Genomic DNA, 24,796 nt, shown 5'->3' on the forward strand with positions numbered 1-24,796 from the left:
GCTTCAGACATGCTGACTCTGAACATATATGTCACATGCCTGCTATCTGAATTTCCATTTCTCCACACCTTGGCTCACCATCTGTGATGGTTCCAGAAGCAGCCGCATTGGTCTCTGGTGGGACCAGGAGAATACTCTGGCAAAGGTTACAAAGCCTAGTAAATGTGTGCATCCTTCCTCTGCTGATTTGATCAATAGAAGTAGCTCCCAGGTAACTACAGAAATAATCACAGTGCCATCCAGAATACAAACCACCACCCAGGAGTCACAAGGGTTATGTTTCGAATTGGCCAATCCATTGTCTCCACATCCTAAACAGCAGGTCAAGCATGTCCTGAGCACCCTGCTGACACCTTCGTTTAATTGACTACTCTGTGCTGTACAGATATTTCCTTGAATATCCAGCTAGAGATAAATTAATCAAAGGGCGAGGAACCTCTGTGAACGTTCTTTTCAGTCCCAGAAGCAAGCAGGGATGCTCAGGTGCTGGTTGGCATGTCGGACCAGTTTAGGAGGTGGGGATGTCTCAGTATTGGGGCATTTTTTGTTTGTTTGTTTTGACCCACCCTGACTCCAGCCCAGAGTCACTGAGTTCTTTGTTGGGCAGAGAATTTGAAGTGGCTATTTGCACACAACTCTATTTCAAACACTGCCATGGTCCAAGGGGTGTATTATCCAACCTTGTTGCAATAGCTAAAAGGGGTCGGCAAGGCGTACCCTTTCACTAGTGTCTATTAATCTGTATTTGCATAGTTCCCTGTTGTGTTGTTCATTCATCTAAGCGGTACAGGAGCGCCACTTTACTTAAGTTGAGTCACACACAAAAATCTTCCACTGTTATAAGCCTCAGAATGCTACTGATTATAACAATGACATCTGTACAGCTAACTACCTGAAAGAGCACATCCTCCATCTACCTGCAGAGGTTCATACTTATGCAAAATGTCAAACCAGCTTGAGAGGCACAGCAAGTTAAACTGTTCTGAAAATGGACATATTTGTATTTCCTACTCCAAGTTCTGGCTCATCATAGAATATATTTCTTTCAAGTTGTGGTAAAAATAACCAATGTGCATTAATCTGGCTTGTTGAGGAGGTGTGTTTTTCATTGGTTTGGTGAAATTCTGAGCAGTGGGTCATTCATTATTAAAGGGTTATTTGCTTGCCCCATTGCAAAAACCTATGGCAGCAACTGCTGGCAAAGCTATGTCAGGCATGCTCAGTTCCACTCTGAAGTTAGAATGCTGACTACTTCAGAGGAATTCTATTGCATTGTAAGCAAGCACAACTTGTGACATTGCACAACATCATCCCTGATCAGCAGGCATGTCACTTACGACATCATGCTTAGCTTCCAATTTCCTGGCTTTGTGTATCTTGAGCCAACATGAGATCATCTTACCTCTGGTCCTAGAATGGCAGGTTTATTTACCATTGAATTACTATGATTTATTTGAAGTATTTTCATGCTGCTCCTCAGCCAAAGAGGCTCCCAGAGCAGCTTACAAATAATCAATTATGCCAAACATTCCCTGTCTACTGGTTTGCAATCTTTAAAAGACACAACATACAAGGAGAAAGGAATGTGGCTAGAAGAGGGTTGGGGGAAACCCCAAAACAGCAATTCTTTCAGCAAGGCTGGTTTAATACCCCTGCTTTCACCTCTTATCTCCTTCAGTGCAGTATGAACTGGCTGCTGGTATATAGAAGTATACATGGTAATAACTTACATAACATTTTCAAATATTGTCCTAGGAGGTGTTTTGTTGAAGGCATTTGGAGAAGAGTAAACCTTGCTCTGATAAAGAAGGCCACTGAAGATGAATTCTCCCAGTTGAAAATACTTGTGAGGAATAGGCAGGGGATCCCATATTGCACAGTTAACAACGTGAGGTTTGCACACAACGTGTGGGAAGATCATCAGCTGAACTACCACTAAAACAACCATCCTAACTGCCAATCCACCTTATGTTCACAGAACCTCTGTTATGGTTAACAATGATCAAAATGACCCGATTTGAGTGGTTGTTTCATATGCTGATAGGTGTGAAGTGCAGACCCTAAACGAAAAGTATCAGTAATCAGTTTGATGGAGGCTTGTCCATCTCTCATCCCCAGCCCTTGTACCCAATGATGCTGGGGAATATTTAATAATCTTTCCCAATTTCTACCATTTATGTTGCTGTTGGCCACTGGAACTCCACAGGGGATTGTATAAGCAGCAGACATAATCACAGTGCTTTTCATAATTGTAGGGGACTGAACTCAAAGTTCTATATTCCCACTTGTATTGTGGAAGAACATGTTTTAAATACTTTAAATACTTTTTAATATCTTGCCAGCTTTGCCACAGGCTCTGGAAGTGAAAAACCAGATGTTTAGCTCTGGCCACTGCCGCCTCCGTCCTCCCTTCACGAAGGCCTTCACACTCTCACATCCTTCCAGAGGGGAGTATGGTGGGGGCAAGAGCTTTGCTCCTCCTGCCATGTGTAGTTCTTTGGCAATATTGTCCTTATGGTCAGTATGGTAACATTTTTGTTCTGGAGACAATCTATTTCCTTGAGCCCAATTGCCAGAAGTGTCTCCCTATTCTGTCTAAAGCAGGGGGGAGCAGAAGGATGGTGAGTAGATCCTTTCTTAGAGCATTCATGCTGATGCATCAAGTCTTCGTTACTTTCCCAACATCCATGAGGCCTTGTGTGTGTGTGCATGTGTGTGTGTGTGCATGCATGGATTTTAAAGGTCAAGCATCCTTAAGGATGGTGCAGGAGTCTGAGCAGGGGGTGGAGTCCAATGGAGTGCCCCTCGCTCGGCCAGTTGAACCCCACCCACAGGGTTGGGTGCTCCCTTGCCCACTCGGCCACCAGCAGGAAGCTCTGCGAGGCCATCCATCCCCTTAATAACCTGCACTTGTGCACACATTGGCGGCTCAGTTACTTCTCCATATTTAAACTTGCGTCTGTGGCTGACCTATAGGGGCAATGACTCACATTTAGAGGTGTGAAAGCCTCACAGCATTTCTTGGGCAGTTGCTGAGCTGTCCTTTAGCTCCCACAGTGCATTTCTCATGGGCGGGCAGTGACAGCGGCTCAGCAATCGCCCAAAGGGAGTGGACTGGGGTGAATCCATCCATCCCTGAGCGTAGTCTTCCAGAACACCACTTCTTTGCATGAAATTGCACTCTCCCAACATCACTTTGCAGCAGAAAAGATGTGTGGGCTAAGGTTTGTGAGCTCCATTGTCTACCTTAATATTCTATGCAAGCTCCTCTGAGCACCTTTTTTGGGGGAAAAGGCACTGTCCTTCGAATGCACTGTTATAAAAATGATCACTCAGAATCAACATGTTCCCCACCCCAACACTGCCAAGAGGCATCTATTCTTTGCAGCTCTTAAAAATGTATGAAACAAACATATTATTTTCAAATCTTGCTTTGATACTTCTCATTACTGGCAACATCATCAGTCACCGTGATGCTAGGAAATACAGCTACAAGCACCACCCCCCAAGCATCATATCACTCTCACCCCTGCTGCATCGGAGGACCCCCCCCCCCATTTCCCACTGTTTAACCCATCTTGCCACTACTGATGTGAGCAACCAACAGGCATGGATCAATTCAGGGGACGATTCCTCTGGTGATACAGAAAGGCTCAGATGCTTCATAAGACAATAGAGTACCAGGACACTGTGCAGCAAAATGGTCCCATCCCCTCACCTGGATTTGGACCAGAACGACCAAGGGAAAGTGAGGAGATATGTAGGTCAAGTGATAAGCCAGCACAGTTTGTGACATTGCATGATTTCACAGGGCACATCAATCAAGGTATGAGGCTTACCTTCTGACTTCCTGGCTATGTGCAGCTTGAGCCAATCTGAGATTTTAACTTCAAGTTCAATCTTAACCCAACATGCTGTTTGATCATTGAATAATAACTATTATTATTAATAATATATTATTAATAATAATAATAATAATAATATAACTAACACTTCAGGCTGAAGAGACACAAATAATAGCAAATAATAACAAGATGAAATTAATAAGAAGTTGGATGCAAAGGATTGGAGTTTTTTAAAAAAGGATTTTTGAAAAGGGTTAGTGTGGAATGGAGATAATTTTAGGTAGGGATCCTCTTGGCTTGGAGTAAGGAAAGGTTTAGAATCATAGGACAGTAGGGTTGGAAGGGGCCTACAAGACCATCGAGTCCAACCCCCTGCTCAATGCAGGAATTAAAGACAGAGCATCCCATGACAGATGGCTGTCCAGCCTCATCTTGAATAACTCCAGTGTGGGAGAGCCCACCACCTCCCTAGGTCATTGGTTTCATTGTCGTATTGCTCTAACAGTCATGAAGTTTTCCTGACATTCAGCTGGAATCTGGCTTCCTGTAACTTGAGCCCATTATTCCGTGTCCTGCATTCTGGGATGATCGAGAATAGATCCTGGCCTTCCACCCTGTGGCAACCTTGCAAGTACTTGAAGAGCACTATCATATCTGCCCTCAGTCTTCTCTTCTCAAGGCTAAACATGCCCAGTTCTTTCAGTCTCTCCTCATAGGGCTTTGTTCTCAGTTCCATGACCATCTTCGTTGCCTCCTTTGTACACTCTCCAGTTTGTCAGCATCCTTCTTAAGGTGTGGTTCCCAGAATTGGACACAGTACTCCAGGCCAAACCAGTGCTAAGTAGAGGAGAATTAGTACTTTACAGGATTTGGAAGCTATACTTCTATTAATGCTGCCCAAAATGGCATTTGCCTTTTTTGCAGCCACATCACATTGTTGGCTTCAATTTCAGCTTGAGATCTACAACAATCCCAAGATCCTTCTTGCTTGTAGTATTGTTGAGCCAAGTATCACCCATCTTCTAACTGTGCATATAGTTTCTTTTTCCTAGGTGCAGAACTTGGCATTTATCGCTATTAAATTTCATTCTGTTGTTTTCTGCCCAAGCCCTGTGGTACCCCGCTCATTACCTCTCCCCAGTTTGAGAAGATCCTACTGACAAGCCGTCTTGCAGTCTGATTCTGGAGCCAACTGTAGATCCACCTGAGAGTTGTTTCATCAAGCCCACTTTGAGCTAGTTTGCTCAGCAGGATATCATGGGGCACTTTGTCGAAAGCTTTGCTGAAGTCGAGGCATATGATGTCCACAGCACACCCACAGTCCACAAGGGAGGTTACTTGATCAAAAAATTAGATCAGATTCGTCTGGCAGGATTTGTTCCTGACAAATGCATGTTGGCTTTGAGTAATCACTGCATTGTTTTCAAGGTGCTTCCAGATGGATTGCTTTATCATCTGCTTCAGAATTTCCCCAGGGATTGAGGTCCTACTGACTGGTCTGTAGTTCCCAGGTTCTCCTTTTCGCCCTCTTAGGTGCTGTATTAGCTCATGTTGCACATACAGGGGTCTGACGCTGTGATAGAGCCCAGAGGTGGGCTATTACTTCCTCCCCCTGCTTGGCAAGAGAAAGTGCTCTTTCTCTCTGGCCTGCCTGTCTCGCAGATTGCATTTCAAGCTTTCTACATAGAACTCCCTGTGCCATGCACCAGACTTAGCCCTTCCCTTGTCGTCTCTGCAAGTTAGGCTGTTTGCCTCCGTCTCAGCAGAAACTCACTCACTTACACCTTTCTGCCTTACACCTAGGGACGTCAGAGAATTCCTCCACAGATCCCAGGAGGGCCGAATTCCAGTGAATTCAGCCCCCGGAATCCGTGGCGGAATGGAGCCCCCCACCCCCTACCCCACGAAAGCCCCATGAAATGGAGGCTGCCTGCTGCGGCTCCGGCGGCTGCTGGGCTGTTGCGGCCGCAAATGGCGGCCGTTGTAGTGGCTTCCATTTGCGTCCCTACACCGGCCTGTGATAGGCTACGTAAATATTTACATAGCCTATCATGGCTGAAGCTTGTGTAGGGACGCAAATTTTGGGGGGAGGGATAGGGACGCAAATGTCATCCCTTTCTCAGGACGACATTTGTGTCCGCAGCAGTCCGGCAGCGGCTGGAGGCCCCACTGCAGGTTGGCCCGGACGGTGGCTCTGCAGCCTGGCCGTGGAGTGGGGCCAGCCAGGCAGGATTCCGGTGGGGAGGAACAGATCGCTTCCCCCCACCTGCGGAACCCAGCGGAGCCAGGTAAGCGGGGTTTCGTACACCCCTACTTACACCAGTCCCAATGACACACACTTGTGATAACCTCTTTTGTGCTTTCTAGTCTTTCTCTTTGCCTCCTCCCTCCACCCTCTCACTCTCTTTGCCTTTTTCCTATTCTTTCCTCTGCTTTGTCTACCACGTTTTCCTTCTCTCTGTCTTTCTCTACTTGTCTTTGTCTCTGTCTCAATCTTTCTCTCTTTTTTTCATATTTGTTTGCCTTCTGCGTGTTAACTTTGAAGGCGGTTTCCCAGGTGGCACTAACATTAAACCACTGGGAACCACATTCAGTATCATTTGGAGTTGCAAACTGAAGATGTTTGCAAAGATCACATAGTATTTAACAAATCATAAAATGCACTCAACAAACTTGTATGCAGATTAACACCATGACTGGAAAACACTCCTTGCATGGTGAGGCATGATGGAGCAGATCCAGCAATCATACTGCTCCTCCAGGCTGCATGGTCAGGGCCCATCACAGTCAAGGGATGGGCATATCCCCAGACGCAAAGAGCCCTAGGCCACCATTTTTGCACCTCCACGCTGCATGAGTTCTGGCAGAGGGAAGTCTAAAAGTCACAGATCAAACTCAGCCTGCCGTACACTGAGCCGACTAAAAACACACAACCACGCAATCCACAGCAACAAGAATTCAAGGCTATGAAAAACCTCACAGTACACAGAAAAACCTCACAAGGGCTCTTGGCCTTTTAGCAAGGCTTCTGACTAAACAGAGCGGCACGGCTCAGCTCTCCAGCCGTGCTGCTTCAACTTGGGCAACGTTTCTCTAAATCTCACTCTGCCCCTGTCAGGTTCTCACAGACAGCTTCCAGCCTCCTTGCCCGCCAAGGCTAGACCAGGTGAGCAGGAGTCAGGTGACTCTTCTGCAAATCTCACTCTGCCTCTGTCCTTCTAAAAACTGAATAGGCCTAAACTCTTCTAGGCTACTTCTAATCAGACCATGGCTATAATGTACAAGGCCTCACTGCATTACTGAAACGGCCTTTTGCTCTCATAACACTTTTTTTCTCTAAAAATTTACTGCCTTCCCCTCACACTTCTCGGCTTGGTTGCACAGAGATTGCTGAGGGGAAGTGACTGTCCAAGCTAGGGAGCTTGTAAACACATTGCCAGTGCTTCTAAATTTTCAATGGGTCTACTTAGAAATCTCAATTTAAGATTTTTCAAACACATGAAAAACAAGGAAACCATCTCTTTTGCAAGGAGGAAAGGAGAGATCGGCTATGCTTCCCAACGCTTCTGCAAAAATGCACTTAAAGTTACAGGGCAGTTTTAAACTGCATGGCTAAGTCAGCAAGGGAACAAGCAATTCTACTTGTAATGCTTCTCAAGCAAGGACTAAGCAAACTGAGGACAGTTTGCTTAGTGTGTGTGGGGACACTTGGGGCCTATCTATCACTAGTTAGGCTAGCCAGGGATTCGCAACATGACACCCCCCTCTCTTCTTCTTCCCCCTCAACCTGGCACCCAGGAACAAAGTGCCAAAACTCAGGACGCTGCAGACGGGGGTCGCTTTATACTTGCATTCTTTACGCAGCCATCAATTTTCTTTGGGAGGCGGCAGAGGGGTGATTTGCAGGGCTTCAAGGTCAAGCCTCACAGTTTGTATTTGTAAATCCCAAGTTCAAAAGAGGACACGATGAAGTACAGGGCAGCCAAGTCCTTGCCATGTCAGGGGCGACAAATGACTCAGGTCAGCTTTTTTCGCTGGAGTCTCAAACAGGAAAAGAGTCTTAATTTGCGGTTTTAACATCACTTACAGAATCAGCCAGGCTACACAGGCTACACAGGCTACACAGGTGTCTGTGTCTTTTGAGACAGCTACTCCAATATCTTCTTTTCTTCTCAATCAAGTTGGGTCTGCCAGCTTACACAGTTTATTGCAGCTTCCCAGAGCATGGTAGTAGCATGGTTTTGGCTTGGCCAGGAACATGCTGTCTGGTTTCTCGATCTCTTCAGTGCACACGCTCAGGCAGTCCAACACTGGACACTCAAATCTGTGAGATTTCTTCATTGCAGGGAATCCCAAGGCAACAGCTCAATGGTTACACTCTTCAGAAATCATATAGCTGAAGATCAGTAGCTATAGGCTCTATGCAGTTCTAGACAGTTCAAAGCTAAACACGGTTACCTTGACAGATTTTCAACATGGTCTCTCCACTTCATTCTGCCTTGGGACCATCTTCTGGCGCACTTTCCACTCCGAGAGGGGTCTAGCACATGCCCTGGGTGCTGATTTTTCACCTTTACTCCGTTCCGCATCTTCATCTTCTGGGTCTTCATTTTCAGTTTCCACTTCTTAGGGATTTCATCCCAATCAGGCGAGGTGATGATGTTGCACCGCTGCTCGGCATACTAGTCTAACAGCGACTCCTTCGGCTTCACACTCCCATGCCTCCGTAGAGGCCAAGCTGTCCTACCTAGGGATGTCAGAGAATTCTGCCACGGATCTTGGTGAGGCCGAATGCCAGTGCAGTCGACCCCCAAAAATCTGGGGCGGAACGGCCTGCTCCCCCCTGTGGATCCCCCCCAGGATGCGACTTACCTGGGGCGGATGTTCCTGGTGGCGGTGCCTCCGGAGGCGGCTTCGGCAGCAGCGGCTTCGGCAGCTGGTCTTCCAACTGGCTGCCGCCGCCATTTGCAGTCTGGCGTTTGTTTGTTTTTGTTTTTTTACAGAGACGTGATAGGCTACGTAAAGACTTACGTAGCCTATCACATCCCGGTAAAAAAAAAAAAAACACATACGCAAATGGCGGCGGCTACAGCCACCGCCATTTGCGATCCTTATTTTTCGCCATCTTAGTCTATGTAAATATTTATGTAGAGTATTACAGCAAAAATAAAGGGGAACACAAATAGCATAGTGGGCGCTGTTTCCATCCCTTTTTGATTCACCATTTTAGCCTAAGTACATATTTTAGCCGCCACCCAGAACATCTGCCCCAGGTAAGTCTTGTCCCGGGGGAGATCCGCGGGGGGGGTGGTGGCAGGCAGTTCTGCCACAGATTTCGGGGGGCCAAATGCACTGGCATTTGGCCTCACCAAGATCCATGGCAGAATTCTCTGACATCCCTACTTTGCGAATGGCGGCCGTCCTGCGGCCGCCATTTGCTTCCTCCTCTTCATAGCTGTGATAGTATTTACGTAGCCTAACATGGTGTGTGTGGGGGGAAACAGCTTACACAAATGGCAGCAGCTACCACCATTTGCGTACACTGGGTTTTTTACCCTTGCCATGATAAGCTACGTAAAAATGTACATAGCCTTTCACGGCTCAATACAGGGAAGCAAATGGTGGAGGCAATGACAGCCACCATATACATCCCTGCAGGGCTGCCCAGCAGCCATATGTCCGGCTGTGGGTAGCTGGAACCTGCCGGGGGTTCCGCAGCTTGGCCCTTTGGGGGACCACTTTGGGGAAACATGAGGGCGAGAGGCTGTCCCCTTGCTTGAAAGTTGGGAGGGGGACTGCTTGCCTCAGTGTGGCCTGCAGGACTCCCTGCACAAGAGATGTGTTTTGCAAAGAAGAGGGGAGGTGCTGCGAGCCATGGAACAGCTGTTATGGTTCTACAGGGCAGAGGGAGATATGGAGAGGGGAAGCAGTCACACTCTAAAGGCAGAGTGTGTAACAATAGGGTGTTGACTGACCCCATATTGTCTCCCAACTCAAATAACCTGGATGTAGGGATGTGCAAAACACTTACCTGGTTTCGACTAGGGACATCTGCGGTGGGGGGGAGGCACTGCATCCCTCCCCTCGGAATCCTGCCTGGCTGGCTCCACTCTGCGGCGGCTCCACGGAGGAGCTGGCCAGGGCCATCCACAGCCGGAGTTCTGGCTGCAGACGGGTTGCTGCGGATGCAAATGGCGGCCACCGTAGCGGCCGCCATTTGTGTCCAGCCAGGCTGCCCTGATAGGCTACGTAAGAATTTACGTAGCCTATCACGGCAGTCAAAAAACACCCAACCGCGTATGCAAATTGTGGTGGCTACAGCAGCCGCCATTTGCGTTCCCTTTTTTTGGCTGTTTTAACTTAGATAAATATTTATGTATAAGCTATTATGGCAAAACAAAGGGGAACGCAAATAGCATAGTGGACGCTATTTGCGTTCCTTTTTTTTCGCCGTTTTAGCCTACATAAATATTTACATAAGGTATTATGGCTGAGGGAAAAAGGAACGCAAATAGCACCCACTACGTTATGTCCTTTTCTTTTACATTCTTTTTTTTCCCCTTAATAGCTTACATAAATATTTATGTAGGTAAAAACAGCAAAAAAAGGGTAACGCAAATGGCAGCAGCCATAGCCGCTGCCATTTGCATACGCGTTTTGTTTGGGTTTTTTGCTTGCCGTGATAGGCTATGTAAATACTTACGTAGCCTATCACGGCAAATTGCAGGACGAAAATGACAGCCCCGGCAGCTGGCCAAAAGACAGAACCGCCCCCACCGCTGGAGCCCCAGGTAAGTTTCGTTCTGGGGGTATTCCACGGGGGGGCGGCGGGGAGGCTGTTCCAACATGGATTTCAGGGGGCCGAATGCCAGTGCATTCGGCCTCACTGAAATCCGTAGCGGAATTCTCCGCCATCAATAATAATAAATAGTGTATGTGTATTATAAAAGAAATGGTCCCTTATTCTATACTACAAAGTTATTCTGATGCATGACATTACTCCAGTTATTACCCCAAACTAATGAGGAATATGCCTAAGGTTACTCATTACTCACTGGTTTTATCGGTTCAACTACCCAGTATTTTGGGAGGGTGGACTTAAACAGAGAGAAGGTTCCTGTTAAGTTGAATTGCCTTCAAAGAAGTTTGAATTGGAAGAATATGCACAGAGAAATGCCTCTTAGATAAATATTTTAAATAACTAAAATTCAGTCATTTGTAGCAACATTTACATTCTCAAAAAAAAAAAAAAAAATTAGGTTATGTTCCAGAGGAGAAATTAAGCAATTCTTGTCCATGGTTCACCAACATTTGAAGCCCGATGACACTGGGTTTCTTTCTGACATTTCTTATTCCTTAAGCATCTCCTGGTTAGGGATGGGGGAGAATTTCTCCCCGAAACTTCGGGGGGGCCGAGTGCCAACGCATTCGGTCCTCCGAAGGTTCGGGGAGAAATTCTCCACCCCCCCGCCCCCCCCACCCCCCGGGATGGGACTTACCTTTTACGAATGTCGCTCCCGGTGGCGTGTCCCGGCGGCGGTTCGGCAGGTCTTGGTCAGGGGTGGGGGAGGGGGAGGGAGCCAGTCTTTCGACCGGCTGCCTCCGCCGCCATTACAAGAAAAGTAAAAAAAAAAAAAAGCCCCTGTGATAGGCTACGTAACGATTAACGTAGCCTATCACGGCTGACTTTGCAGATATAGCCATGATAGGCTATGTATATCGTTACGTAGCCTATCACGGGGCTTTTTTTTTTTTTTTTTACTTTTCTTTTGAAGTTCGCGGCCGGGGAGACGGGGCGCTTCTCCCCGGCCTGAATTTCGGCCGGGCGAGGCGGGAAGCCTCCCGCCCGGGCTGAATTTCGGCCAGGCGAGGCGGGAAGCCTCCCCCCCCAGCCTGAACTTCGGGGGGAGAAGCGAAGCGCCTCCACCCCACCACGAAGCAAGCTGCGAGACCAGGTAAGTGACTTTCGTACATCCCTACTCCTGGTACAACCAAATTAAAAGCCGAAGCATTTTTAAACTTTGAAAAGAGTTTGGAAAGATCAAGGATGGACTCTTACTTTCCCAAACCAATTATCCTTGTGAGCTGGGAGTTGTAGGATTTTTTCTGTCTAAACATGAATAGGATTGCACCTCTAATTTCTCAAATAATTTCTCCTCATCAGCTGTTCCCTATTGTTCAGCTCAGACTTCAGGACAATAATGTACCACTTGGGGAAAAAGATGCAGCTCAGCAACCCAGCACTGGAAGCAAAGATTGAGAAGATTTCCACAGCTACCATGTATTTCCCCTTGGTACTCAGGTAGGCTGGGACAAAGGATAACCAAACACTGCAAAAGACCAACATGCTGAAAGTAATAAACTTGGCTTCATTGAAAGTATCGGGTAACTTCCTGGAGAGGAAAGCCACAGAGAAGCTGGCAAGGCCCAAGAAGCCCATGTAGCCCAGGACACAGTAAAACATGGTCACAGAGCCCTCATTGCATTCTAGGACAATTTCATCTGTTCCTGAGTGCATGTCGACATCTGGGAATGGAGGTGAAGTTGTCAACCACCCAGAACAGAGGCCTACTTGAATAAGGGAGCAGGAAAGAACAATGGAGTTGGCCAGGCCTTTCCCCACCCACTTCCTCATTCTCGATCCTGGTTTGGTGGCTAGGAAAGCCAGAACCACGGTGATGGTTTTTGCCAACACAGAAGAAAGCGCCACTGAGAAGATGATGCCAAAAATAGACTGACGAAGAAGACACGTCAACGTCTGTGGTTGGCCGATGAATAGTATTGCACAAAGGAAGCAAAGCAGGAGGGAGAGAAGGAGAATGTAGGTGATGTTTCTGTTGTTGGCCTTGACAATAGCAGTGTTGTGGTGCTTCATAAACGTCCCTAGCACCAGAAGGGTGATCAAAGAAAAGAAAAGAGCACCAATGGCTAAACTGGTCCCCAAAGGTTCTTCATAAGTCAAGAAGGTTATGATCTTCGGAATGCATACGTTTTTCTCTTTATTTGGATACTGGTCAGCTGGACATGGAAAACAGTCATCTAGGTCTAAAAAAAGGAGGGGGGAAGAATGTGTATCAATCATCGAAGGTACCATATTGTAAAGCTACTTAAGGGTTTTTTTCATTTTTAATAAAGCAATTATAAGGAATAAATTGATAAAGATCTTATTACCTCTTCTTCAACAGGTATTATATTTTGTGTTTATGTTTGGGAATAGTTGACCCTAACATTGACACATGATGAGAGCACAGAACCTTTTTACGATATTGATTCCATAGGGTATATGTGCTCTCAATGGTGATGAATTAACCATTTTAGCAAGAACTTCACCAAGGAACCCTATGTGTCTTGCTTGAACATTGCAGCTTCCCTGAATCATCTCTCTCTCTCTCTCTCTCTCTCTCTCCTATCTATCTGCCATCTATCTATATCACACATATCTCTCTCTCCTATCCTTTCTTGTGCCTTGGTTAGTGTGTGTTGGGTTTTTATTTTCCCAACGGACGTGGCGTCATTGTGTTGTACAACCAGCTAGTTTTGCCATGACAGTTCAGGTGGTGGATTCTCATGTGGTTAGCATTATATATGCTTATTCCCTTGACTCACTTCTGCATTCTTTATGTTTGTTAGGGTTAAAACAATCATGTGTCCTGATATCGGGGGATTTTGACCAATCTTACGCCAATCATATGGCTTCATCGTCTTTATCAACATGGAACAGCAGGCAGTCTCTCATTGGGCAAAGAATTGTGGTGCCCCACTTCTGTCATACAATTGCCTTAAGACTGACAGATGTCATCTATACACACACACACACACACAAACACACACCCTAGGGAATTACAAATCAGATTTCAATGCAAAAGTAATGCCCCACTGAACTTCACAAATGCATGGATCTTTCTCTGAAGTAAAAGCAATATGACTGGGGCTTAATCATTGGAATTTCAGCTCAGTTTACAAATCATTCCAAAGTGCCATGTTCAAAACAACAAACGTGAATCGGACAGCTTGTCCTCAAAAATGTTCTCAAATTCACACAGTTCTAGTCACATCTGGAAAATTCTCCGTTAAGAATACACAACTTTTAAAATGCCCAACATTAGATAAGTGTGCACTTTCCCCATTCAAACAAACTGAAACGCAAACAAAAATGGGAAGAAGCCAAACCATGTTTGGAAATTAAGTTCAGAATCTCTGAGTGAGCTCGAGCATCCCTGGTTCTCCAGTTCCTCATCTGGTTCACATCTCTGCATGCTACAACTCTCACCATGCTTATCCGATATCTTCCCTTCCTGACATGGAATGCAGTCGTAGCAGCAGAATGGCTCCCCCTCCTTCTTTTTCTTCTGATAACCAGGGCGACACTTGTCATTGCACATCGAAAGGGGTTGGGCCTATTCCATCAATTGAAAGAGGAGAATGTTAATCTTCAGAAGCATGGGACTGGAATTCGGAGAGTCCAGGAAAATGTATGTATGCATTTATTCCTTTTTTAAAAAAACCAAATTAAACCAAATTCTTAATTTTTAAAAACCAAATTCTTCCCAAATTACCTAAACATACTACAAGTGGCCCTGTACTATGGTATACTGAAATGGTTGCTTGTTTCCTGAGCATGGTGAGCAGTCTTCTCTCTGTGGCAAAAGGAGCAAAATCAATGGCATCCATTGTGTCTATGTGAAGCCTAGCATTGCATGATATCAGGGATCCAGTTTTGCATGCCAAGCACACTAATGATATGAGGTGTTATGGCTCCTGTGAAGACCACAGACTCCAGGAGATTTAAAGTGAAAGAAAGAAAGATTCATAGTGTGTACACTTGCAGATGTTTGCTCGAACTCCACATGATTTCTCTCACAGGGACAGAGCAATTATTTTGAGGTTTCTAATGCCAGAGTTGTAGAAATGAGCTAAACTTGATATTCAGTGTGTCACTGTAGATAATGGATAGAATCCATAGACACACACAACACACAAACAGACACGGGGGGTTGGGGCGGAGATGTCATTCACTGTGGTTTTCAGTACAAAAGTTTTCCATATATCATTTCACAAGAAACAAAATCCCTCAAAGTCATCACCCACTTACTGAGAGCCAGTGTGGTGCTGTGGCTAGGGCGTTGGACTGGGAGTCGGGAGATCTGGGTTCTAGTCCCCACTCGGCTATGGAAGCTCACTGGGTGACTTTGGGTGAGACACTGACTCTCATCCCAACCCACCTCCCAGAGTTGCTGTTGGGAGGCTGAAATGGAGAGGAGGATCATGTATGCTGTCTCGGGTTCCTTAAGGGGGAAAAGGTGGGATATCAATGTAATACATAGAGAAATAATAATAAATAATGCTGACCTTGGTATGATTCCCAAGACATCTGCATTGAAGTCCTACCTGGTTAAATGAGCTGTGCCATACAATGTCATTTTCATGAATCGTCAATGCTTGATCTGTTGGAGCCTGGGGATCTATCCTTCCAACTTTCACTCTAATGAAAGATTGATTGGGGAATGTGACCCAGTTGATAATGTCCAATTCTCCAACTAATTCCCCATTTTCCTTAAATGAAACCGTATCCCCAGCACTGTTGTTAAATGAGACATGTTTCAGAAAATGGTGGAGCTAGATAGAAAAGGAAAATATGTGCATTTCAAAGAAAGAAAGAGGGAAGCCGAAAAGAAGGGAAGGAATATTTTTCACTGATAAACACACACGCACGCACACACACACATATACCATGGGTCCCACTGCGCCACACCTCAGGTCCTGCACTCTGGAGAACTAATCAAGTTTGCCAGCTGGCTTCTCCAGGGCTGGACTTTGGAGCAGACCAGAGGTGGAAAGTAGGAATGTACAAAAGTCACTTACCTTTTCAAAGGGTGACATTCGTGGTGGGGGGAGGCGCTCTGTCCCTCGCCCTGAAATTCTCTCTGGCTGGCTCCACTCTGTGGCAACTCTGCGGAGCTGCTGGCAAGGGCTGCCCGCAGCTGGACATCCAGCCTCTGGGCATCCTGCACAGGGATGCAAATGGTAGCTGCCCTAGCCGCCGCCATTTGCGTCCCTGTATTCTGCCATGATAGCCTATGTAAATACTTACGTAGGCTATCACGGCCTCTGCAGGGATGCAAATGGTGTCCCTGCATTAGCCATGATAAGCTACGTAAGTATTTACATAGCCTATCACGGCTATAATGAAAAAGCGAATGGCAGCTGCAGCCGAGGCCACCATTCACAAAGCAGTGTGAACAACAGCAGGTAGGTGTCCCGTTTCGCAAGACATTCGTGGGGTGGGGCCAGGGGGCTTCGTTCCACCACTGATTGCGGGGGGCCGAATGCACTGGCATTTGGCCTCACCGAGATCTGTGGCAAAATTCTCTGACATCCCTAGTGGAAAGTCTCCCTTCTGACTGACACTTCAGAGATAAGGAGTGGGGCAGCACAGGCCATTGGCTAGTGCCTCCTTTGCCTTCCCTCCTCTCTGCCCTTGCAGTGCAGCACCCATCACATTCTTATGAGCACATGTTAGCCACTAGTGGAAGCCTGGGATGTTGCGGTTGCCTGACTGGGTCTGGGAGTCTGTCGCCCTCCCCCACTCCCGCTCGCACCCTGCTCACATTCTCCAGGACTCACCGCAATCCTGTCCAGGGAGTGCCCACCATATTCTTGCCTTTGTTGTGTGAGCAAAAAGGAAGGAAACAGAATGCAATTTTTAAATAAGTGCAGTTTGGGGCCAGGAAAGCTTAATGTGCGCAATATTAGAGGCATTATAATGCCTCAAGTATTGTGTATATTAAGCTTTCCTGGCTCACCAACTGTGCATCTTTAAATATGTGCTTTTTCATCTCCTTTTTGTGCACCCAATAAAGGCGGGAAAAAGGCAGGCACTCACTGGACAGGATTGCGGTGAGCCTGCGCAACTCGTCGATTTCGTGGCAGCCTGAACAGGGGTCCAGGGCAGCGAGTGGCGGCCCGTTTCTGCACACACCCAGAGAACCTGAGCTGGGATGGGTTCTCACATCCCTAGTTGAAGTAGTGGGAACAGTCCTTTCCCTCACTGGTGATAGGCATAGAAAAATGGAGGTGAGGAGTTTGTCCTTGCTGTAGATATATTCTGAATGGGGTTGCTCCTTTACAGAATCCTACACCCTTAACGCAACATTTGGGTAGGGATGTCTGAGAATTTCGCCACGAATCTCGGGGAGGCTGAATGCCAGCGCATTCGGCCCCCCCAAAATCGGTGGCGGAACATTCTGCCAACCCCTCCCCCCCCAGGATGGGGCTTACCTTGGACGGATCTTCCTGGCGGCGGCGGCTCTGGCGGCGGTTCGTCAGTGGTTCGGCGGCAGTTTGGGAGTGGTGGCGGCGGCGGCCGGCCTTCTGACCGGCTGCCGCCGCCGCCAACTCCAGTTAAAAAAAAACAAAAACAAAAAAACGTGATAGGCTACATAAAGATTTACGTAGCCTATCATGGCTAGATTTTTAAAAAACACTGTGATAGTGCGCCGCCATTTGTGTACGTGCGTGTGTGTTTTTTCCTTTAAATCAGCCATGAAAGGCTACGTAGACATTTACGTAGCCTATCACGGGTGACTGCAGGGACGCAAACAGCGGCGGCTACAACTGCTGCCATTTGTTTCCCTGCTAGCCAGCAGCCGGATGTCCGGCCGCTGGCGGAGCTGGCCGGCAGCTCCGCAGAATTCCTGCGGAGCGGAGCCGGGTGGCCTGAATTTCTGGGGGGGAGGGACGGAGCACCTCCCCCCCAGCCAGAATTTCAGGAGGAGGGACGGAGCGCCTCCCCACCACCATGAATGTCATCCTTCGAAAAGATAAGTGACTTCCGTACATCCCTACATTTGGGAGATGCACAAGGCATTCGGTGAAATCCATAGCAATGGTAACCAAGGTTGGTGCCCTGCTTCTGACTGTGAGATTCCCTTGGGGCACAACCAGGTCTGAGGGCTCCAAGCAAGGTGCTTCCTCTCCACCCAGACAGCTCTGCTCCTTTTAAGGAAAAACACATCGGGAGGCAGTGGCACCAGCACCCCCTCCTCCCGGCCTGGTGCCAAGGGAAGGTGCTGTGGTGGTGGCTGGCCAGCCAAGACTGAATCCCCATGGCATCCATCTTCAAACTGAGGTATTGTTCTCCTTTGCTGGAGCTGAACCAATCAGAGACTGCGCTTGTGTCTATGCAGCCAATGAGCATTGAAGTGGTGGGCTTTTTGCTTCTCCTGCACCTTCATTGGCTGTGTCCTCCCAAAGGTAGCGACTGATGTGCTACTCAAATTCAGTAATGCTGAGGACTTTAAAAAGTTGTGTCATGGTGCTGGAGACTCAACCAGGTGCTTCAGCAGTGGCTTGGCAGGAGGAGGAGCCACCATCATCACCGCAGTTGCTGATGCCACCCTGCCCACAGCGTGGATTTTCCAGTGGTGGTGGGCTCCCCCGGACCATAGGATCCCAGATCTGTGACCCATGGTCTGACTCTGGTGGTGCCTCTGCTCAGGGTGTCACTTCATGGACTAGCCTAGATTGCAGGCTTGCATGTCTGCCTCCCACCCAGGTTGGCAGTGCATCTGAATCACAAAAGTGGTCAAGGAGCAACATCATCAGCTCTAGCCTTGCCCATACCATCCAGCAGTGGTAAAGGAACATCTACATTGCCGAAATTCTCATAGTGATCCATTTAACACAAAAACGACAACCGGATCACAGGGTTGAGGCCATTACCTGCCATGATTGTATTGCCTCTCTCTGTCCTTCCATGTATTTTGGTTTGGATGAATACATCATCTGTAGAGCGTGAGCCACAGAATAGACAGCATTGTAGATGCTATAGCTGTCACCAGTTGCACTAATTGGAAGGATATTCCTAGGAAGCCTCTCCATCATCTCTTCTCCAGTGCAGTTCTCCCCTCCTGTGTTTCCCAGAACAGAATCTGGGAGTACACAATCAAATGCATGTGACCAGAAATTTCTGATAAATCCATCTTCTTTGTTGCTGGCAGGGTTTCTACTCTGAAGAAATTCCTGGAATCCTTTCAGTTCATTTGAGTGAACTCCAACAGATATCGCCCCATGGAGTGTCTGTATATTCCAACTGCGTTCTTCCTTGCCATAAGATTTTAACTCTACCTGGTTTGTCAGAATCCACACTTTGCCTTTTGTTTTTTGCATTGTATCTACCGTTTGTGATAGATTCAGAAGCCATCTCAAGGTCAGCATGGAGGGAGCATCGCCATAGAAGACCAATATAGTGGCTTTGCTGTTCATAACTTTCTCATATAGCCTGAATGCCCATTTCATGTACTCTCCCTTCTCAGTAAGGTAACCTAGATTGGTAAACGATTCCATGAAAGCGAAACAAATGCCATTCTGGGAGAATACTGGAAACATGTTCTGCATGAACCATTCTACATTTACACCATCCACAGCAAATAACCCAATCCATGTCCAGTTGAAGTGGCACAGTAATTGAAGAACTCCTCTGTGTTGATGGGTAACATCGGGGACCATCCGGTACAAGGAACGGACTTGGTTCCTATCCATCCTCACTGGGTCAAATGCGTACAAGAGCTAAAGATCAGGGAAAGATCATTGAGGGTTATACTTATTGTATAAAGAATCAAAGTTAAATACGTTCATGTAGTAGTGCATTTTAAATGACTATTCTTAGTCCCTAAGGTTAACTGAACCCTTTTAAAGGGTTGTATTCTGGGCTTTAGGCCCTTAGATTGCATTTTCCTCACCGTTTATTATTTTACTTCATTTGTGAATTGACTTCTTTCTTCATTGATATTACATAGAAAAGCATTAAAATTACTTATTGTTATAAGAATTGCACTTATTTTAGGGAAGGAATATAGCAATTACATGTTCAGTGGAAGAATACAGTTCTTCAACAATGTAAAATGTATCTTTTAACCAACTGGCATCACGTTGATCTATCTGTCTGTCTGTCTATCTATCTATCTATCTATCTATCTATCTATCTATCTATCTATCTATCTATTATCATCATTATATTTATATCCCACCTTTTCCCCAATACTGGGACTCACAGCGGCTTTACAACATTGAAATGTATACAGTTAAAAACTATAAATAGAAATATACAAAAGTTAAAACTATTAAATATGTAATATTATCATCAAGAATATTAAAATTATATCAAATATCAAAATTTTAAAAGACAACCAGAAATATAAACCATAGTATCCATCCATCATATTCTCACAGGTCCAGACTAGCTATCCCCAAAGGCCTGCCAGAACAAAAAAAGTTTTACTTGCCTGCAAAAGCATACCAAGGAGGTTGTCACTCTTGCCTCCCTGGTAAGGGAGTTCCAGAGCCTTGGGGCAGCCAAGTTTCTGCCCCGTAGAAACATAATGGCTGTTCCCTGGCTCCCAACACCTCCCTCTTCTTTGAAAAACACATCTCTACTGCAGGCAGTCCTTCAGGCCACACTGAGGCAAGCAGTCCCCCTCCCTCCTTTCAAGCAAGGGGACAGGCCCTCGCCCTCGTGTTTCCCCGAAGTGGTCCCCCAAAGGGGCGACACCCACCGGCAGCGGCCCCACCCCCATCGCAGCCTGGGTTCTATGCCCCAGCTCCCACGGGTAAGTGGGAAGTGGGGAGGCACTTGGCTGGACCGGGTCTGCAAGGAGGAAAGTGGAAGTCCCACAGCTGGAGGTAGCACCCCAGCAAGGCAGCAGCAGGAGCCCTGGATCTCACCTGCCTTGCAACACTGTAGGGCTTTCTACCTTTGCAGCAGCAACGGAGAGAGTCTCTTTATTCAACAACAACAAGTTTTTTAACATGTTGAGATAAGGGTTATCCATGTTCACTCAAACTCCAAAATGCATGGAAAGTACATGTGTCAAGAGCCACACCCTTAACATGTGTTATTCAAGCACTATTCATGTGGTATGGTACCTTATTTAGGCTGCGGACAGTTCCAGCTTCACTACTACCTTGGAACTGCCAGTGGCAGAGTGCTGGACCTAAGTCCCAGATGTGTTCGGAATCTTCAGAAGCACGGGACAGGAATTCTGAGAGTTCAGCAAACAATACTGCATGTATTCATTCATTCCTCTTAAAAGGTAAATTATTCCCAAACTTATTCCTCCACCACCACCGACATCGCCTCCTTCTTTGCCTGCCTTGCTGCTGCAAGGGTTGTCAGAGAATTCCGCCACAGATCTCGGTGAGGCCGAATGCCAGTGCATTCGGCCCCCCGCAATCAGTGGTGGAACGAAGCCCCCTGGCCCCACCCCACGAATGTCTCGCGAAACGGGACACCTACCTGCTGTTGTTCACACTGCTTTGTGAATGGTGGCCTCGGCTGCAGCTGCCATTCGCTTTTTCATTATAGCCGTGATAGGCTATATAAATACTTACGTATTGGCCTGCCCCCCCTGCCCCCCCGCAGATCCCCCCGGGACAAGACTTGCCTGGGGCGGATCTTCCGGGAGGCAGCGGCTCTGGCGGCGGCTCCAGCAGTGGCTCCGGTGAAGGTGGTGGCGGCGGCCGGTCTTCCGACCGGCTGCCGCCACCGCCATTTCCAGGCTTGTGAAAAAAAAAGACGTGATAGGCTACGTAAATCTTTATGTAGCCTATCATGGTTGGGGGTGGGTTAAAAAAAAACACACATATGCAAACGGCGGCAGCTACGGCCGCCTCCATTTGCATTCCTTCTTTTTTGCCGTCTTAATCTATGTAAATATTTACATAGACTATGACGGCGAAAATCAAGGGGAATGAAAATAGCGTAGCGGGCGCTATTTGTGTCCCTTTTTCATTCACCATTTTAGCCTACGTAAATCTTCACACTCCGTCCCTCCCCCCCAAAATTCTGGCCGGCCAGCTCCGCTCCGCAGGGATTCTGCGGAGCTGCCGGCCGGCTCCGCCAGCAGCCAGACATCTGGCCGCTGGCTAGCAGGGACGCAAATGGCGGTGGCTGTAGCCGCTGCCGTTTGTGTCCCTGCAGTCAGCCGTGATAGGCTATGTAACTGTTTGCGTAGCCTATCATGGCTGATTTAAAAGAAAAAAATGCATGTACGTACGTACATTTGCATACGCGTTGTTGTTGTTTCTTTCCCCAGAGCCCTCCGCGGCCGGAAATCTGGCTTCGGACAGCTCAGGTTTGGCCGGGCTGGGCTGGGCTGGGCCGGGCCTGGCCGGCTGCTTCTCGGAGCTGCCGCGGAGCACAGGCGGCCGTTCGAGGATTCCGGGGGGGAGGCACGGAGCGCCTCCCCCCCCGGTCAGGATTCCGGCGGGAGGGACGGAACGCCCCCCCCCCCACCATGAACATAATCCATGAAAAGTAAGTCACTTTCGTACATCCCTAGTTGCTGCCCTCACCGTGCCGCTGTCATCGCCACCACCAACTCCTGATGCCTAGATGCACACACCAGCTCCTACTGCAGGTAGTCATCATTTTTCCAATGGAAGCTACCAGGAGGTGATCGCAATGATGGCAGTGGAGGCTGTGGAGGCAGCGGCGATAGCAATGGCATTGGCAGAGGTGGCAGCAAGGTAAGGGGGTTTGCGTGGGGACGTAAAGGGGGGACCCAAAGCTGGATTCAGCACCTGAATCCCCCTTTAGGTTCGGGGCTGAGTCAGGTCGGGGCACCCCTGAATCAGCCCGAGCAGAATCAGACCAGCCCCGGAAGACATGAAGCAGCTTCGGAGTCAGATCAGGGGGTCCCTGCACAGCCCAAGTTCATACATCATTTGCAAGTGCATCAGAATCAGAAACAATGCTAAGGGAGCAGCAGCAGCTCTAGCCTTCCCATACTAACCAGCAGTAGTAAGGGAACATCTACACTGTCAAAGGTCTTACACTGCAGCATGTAATATAAAACTAACAACCAAATTAGAGGGTTCAGGCCATTACCTGTAGGGATGTATGAAATGACTTACCTGTTCCATTTCATGAAATCCGTGGTGGGGGAGAAGCGCCCTGTTCCTCGCCCCAAAATTCTCGCCAGCTGGCTCTGGTTCATGGCAACTCCATGGAGCCAGCAGCTGGGGCCGCCCTCAGCGACATCCAGCCGCTACTGGGCTGTGCAGGGATGCAAATGGCGGCCGCCGTAGCCACCGCCATTTGCGTTCCCTTTTCTCCCGTGATAGGCTATGTAAATATTTATGTAGCCTATCATGGCCTCCGCAGGGATGCAAATGGCATCCCTGCATTTGCCGTGATAGGCTACATAAGTATTTACGTAGCCTATCACAGCGAAAAATTGTGAAGCTAATGGCAGCCACAGATGCGGCCACCATTCGGAAAGCAGCATGAATGGCACCAGGTAGGTGCTCCGTTTCGCACACCTTTCACGTGGTGGTGGGGCGGCGGGCCTTCGTTCTGCCAGGGATTTCGAGGGGCCGAAAGCACTGGCATTCGGCCTCACTGAAATCCGTGGTGGAATTCTCCGCCATCCCAAATTACCTGCAATGACTGCATTAGGACTGATAGCCCCATTCAAGGTCTGTATATTCTATCGGCATTCTTCCTTGCCATAAGATTTTAACTCTGGCTGGGCTGTCAGAATCCACACTTTTGGCTTTTGCATTGCATCTGATAGATTCAGCAACCATTTTAAGGCCAGCATGGAAGGAGCATCTCCATAAAAGACCAATACAGTGGCTTTGCTGTTCATGATTTTCTCATAAAGCCCAAACACCCATTTCATGTACTCTCCCTTCTCAGTAAGGTAACCTATTGGTAAATGATTCCATGAAAGTGAAACAAATGCCATTCTGGGAAAATAGTGGAAACATATTCTGCATGAACCATTCTAAATGTGCTCCATCTGTAGCAAATAACCCGATCTATGTCCAGTTGAAGTGGCACAGTAATTGAAGAACTCCGCTGTGCTGTGGGATATCATCTGGGACCATCCAGGAAAACTGAAGGACATGGTTGCTATTCGTCCTCCCTGGGGAAAATGCATACAAGAGCTAAAGACAGCTGAGGGAAAGGGTATTGTAGGATATGGTGGTTTTTTTTTTTTTTTTTTTAAGAATCAAATTGAAATAGGAATGTCTTAGGGAGCACACGTTCATGTAATAATGTATTCTAAAATGAGAATTCTTGTTCCTTAAGATTAACTGAACTCTTTTACAAGATTTTGCTATGTTTTTAGGTCCTAGATTCCTACAGAATATACTATGATTCTTCTCTTTCTTACGTTTGATTTTGCTTGATCTCTCTCTCTCTCTCTCCCCCCCTCTCTCTCTCTCTCTCTCTCTCCCTCTCTCTCTCTCTCTCTCTCTCTCTCATCTATTCAGTACTAAAACAACAACAACAAGCCTTTGGTTCACCATGCTGTGTTAAGGGCTTTCCATGTTCATTCAAGCTCTGAAATGCCAGGAAATTACCTGTCTAGGGATGCTGGAAATCCGAGATGCAAACGCAGTCCCATATTTGTCTGTTCACTGGAATAGACACATGGAGTCTATGCAACTGAAACTATCACGTGACTTGAACTACCATTCCATGTTACAAGTACCTAGCTGGCAACCAGTATGATCCACATAGAATGAGAGAGTTGGAAGGACCCCTGAAGCTTACACTTGAACGGAATGGCTGACAGGGTTAGATTTGCACAGCCATTTTAATTACACACACAATGCATGGATGCATGTTCTGTGTAATGTGCGGATGCCCGCAATGTCATATGTTTCTTGCATGTCCTTTTGCCACCACACAGAAAGAAAGAGCAGGGTTTGGGGACCTTACAATGCATTTCTACCTTCAGAAGTTTGAGGTGATGTCTCCCACCTGCACATTCAACAACCTCCCCCCCACCCCGGTCCCTGAAGACCAAACTATATATTACTTTAAAGATACAGCTATTTTTTTTTTACTCAAAAATAAAGCACACAGTTAAAATGTGGATTTTACTACCATAACATGTGGTGATGACTGTGGTGAAAATAGCGGGGAGCTGTTGTTTTGT

At 47.2% G+C, this 24,796-nt stretch overlaps 1 protein-coding gene across 1 annotated transcript; it reads right to left on the bottom strand.

The window, feature by feature from the left end:
- Nucleotides 1-11,979: 11,979 nt before the first annotated feature.
- On the bottom strand, nt 11,980-19,190 carry LOC146341837 (vomeronasal type-2 receptor 26-like). The gene is made up of 6 exons (XM_084807056.1): nt 19,023-19,190; nt 17,683-17,840; nt 16,649-16,814; nt 15,234-15,461; nt 14,116-14,242; nt 11,980-12,890 (listed from the first exon to the last, which is right to left on the bottom strand). Exons 1-6 carry the CDS (start codon nt 19,188-19,190, stop codon nt 11,980-11,982), a joined length of 1,758 nt encoding a protein of 585 aa, XP_084663182.1.
- Nucleotides 19,191-24,796: the final 5,606 nt, after the last annotated feature.

Source organism: Heloderma suspectum, chromosome 6 (assembly GCF_057233095.1).
Source record: "Heloderma suspectum isolate Gila_16-S chromosome 6, 16-S_ref, whole genome shotgun sequence".
Taxonomy (NCBI): Eukaryota; Metazoa; Chordata; class Lepidosauria; order Squamata; family Helodermatidae; genus Heloderma; species Heloderma suspectum.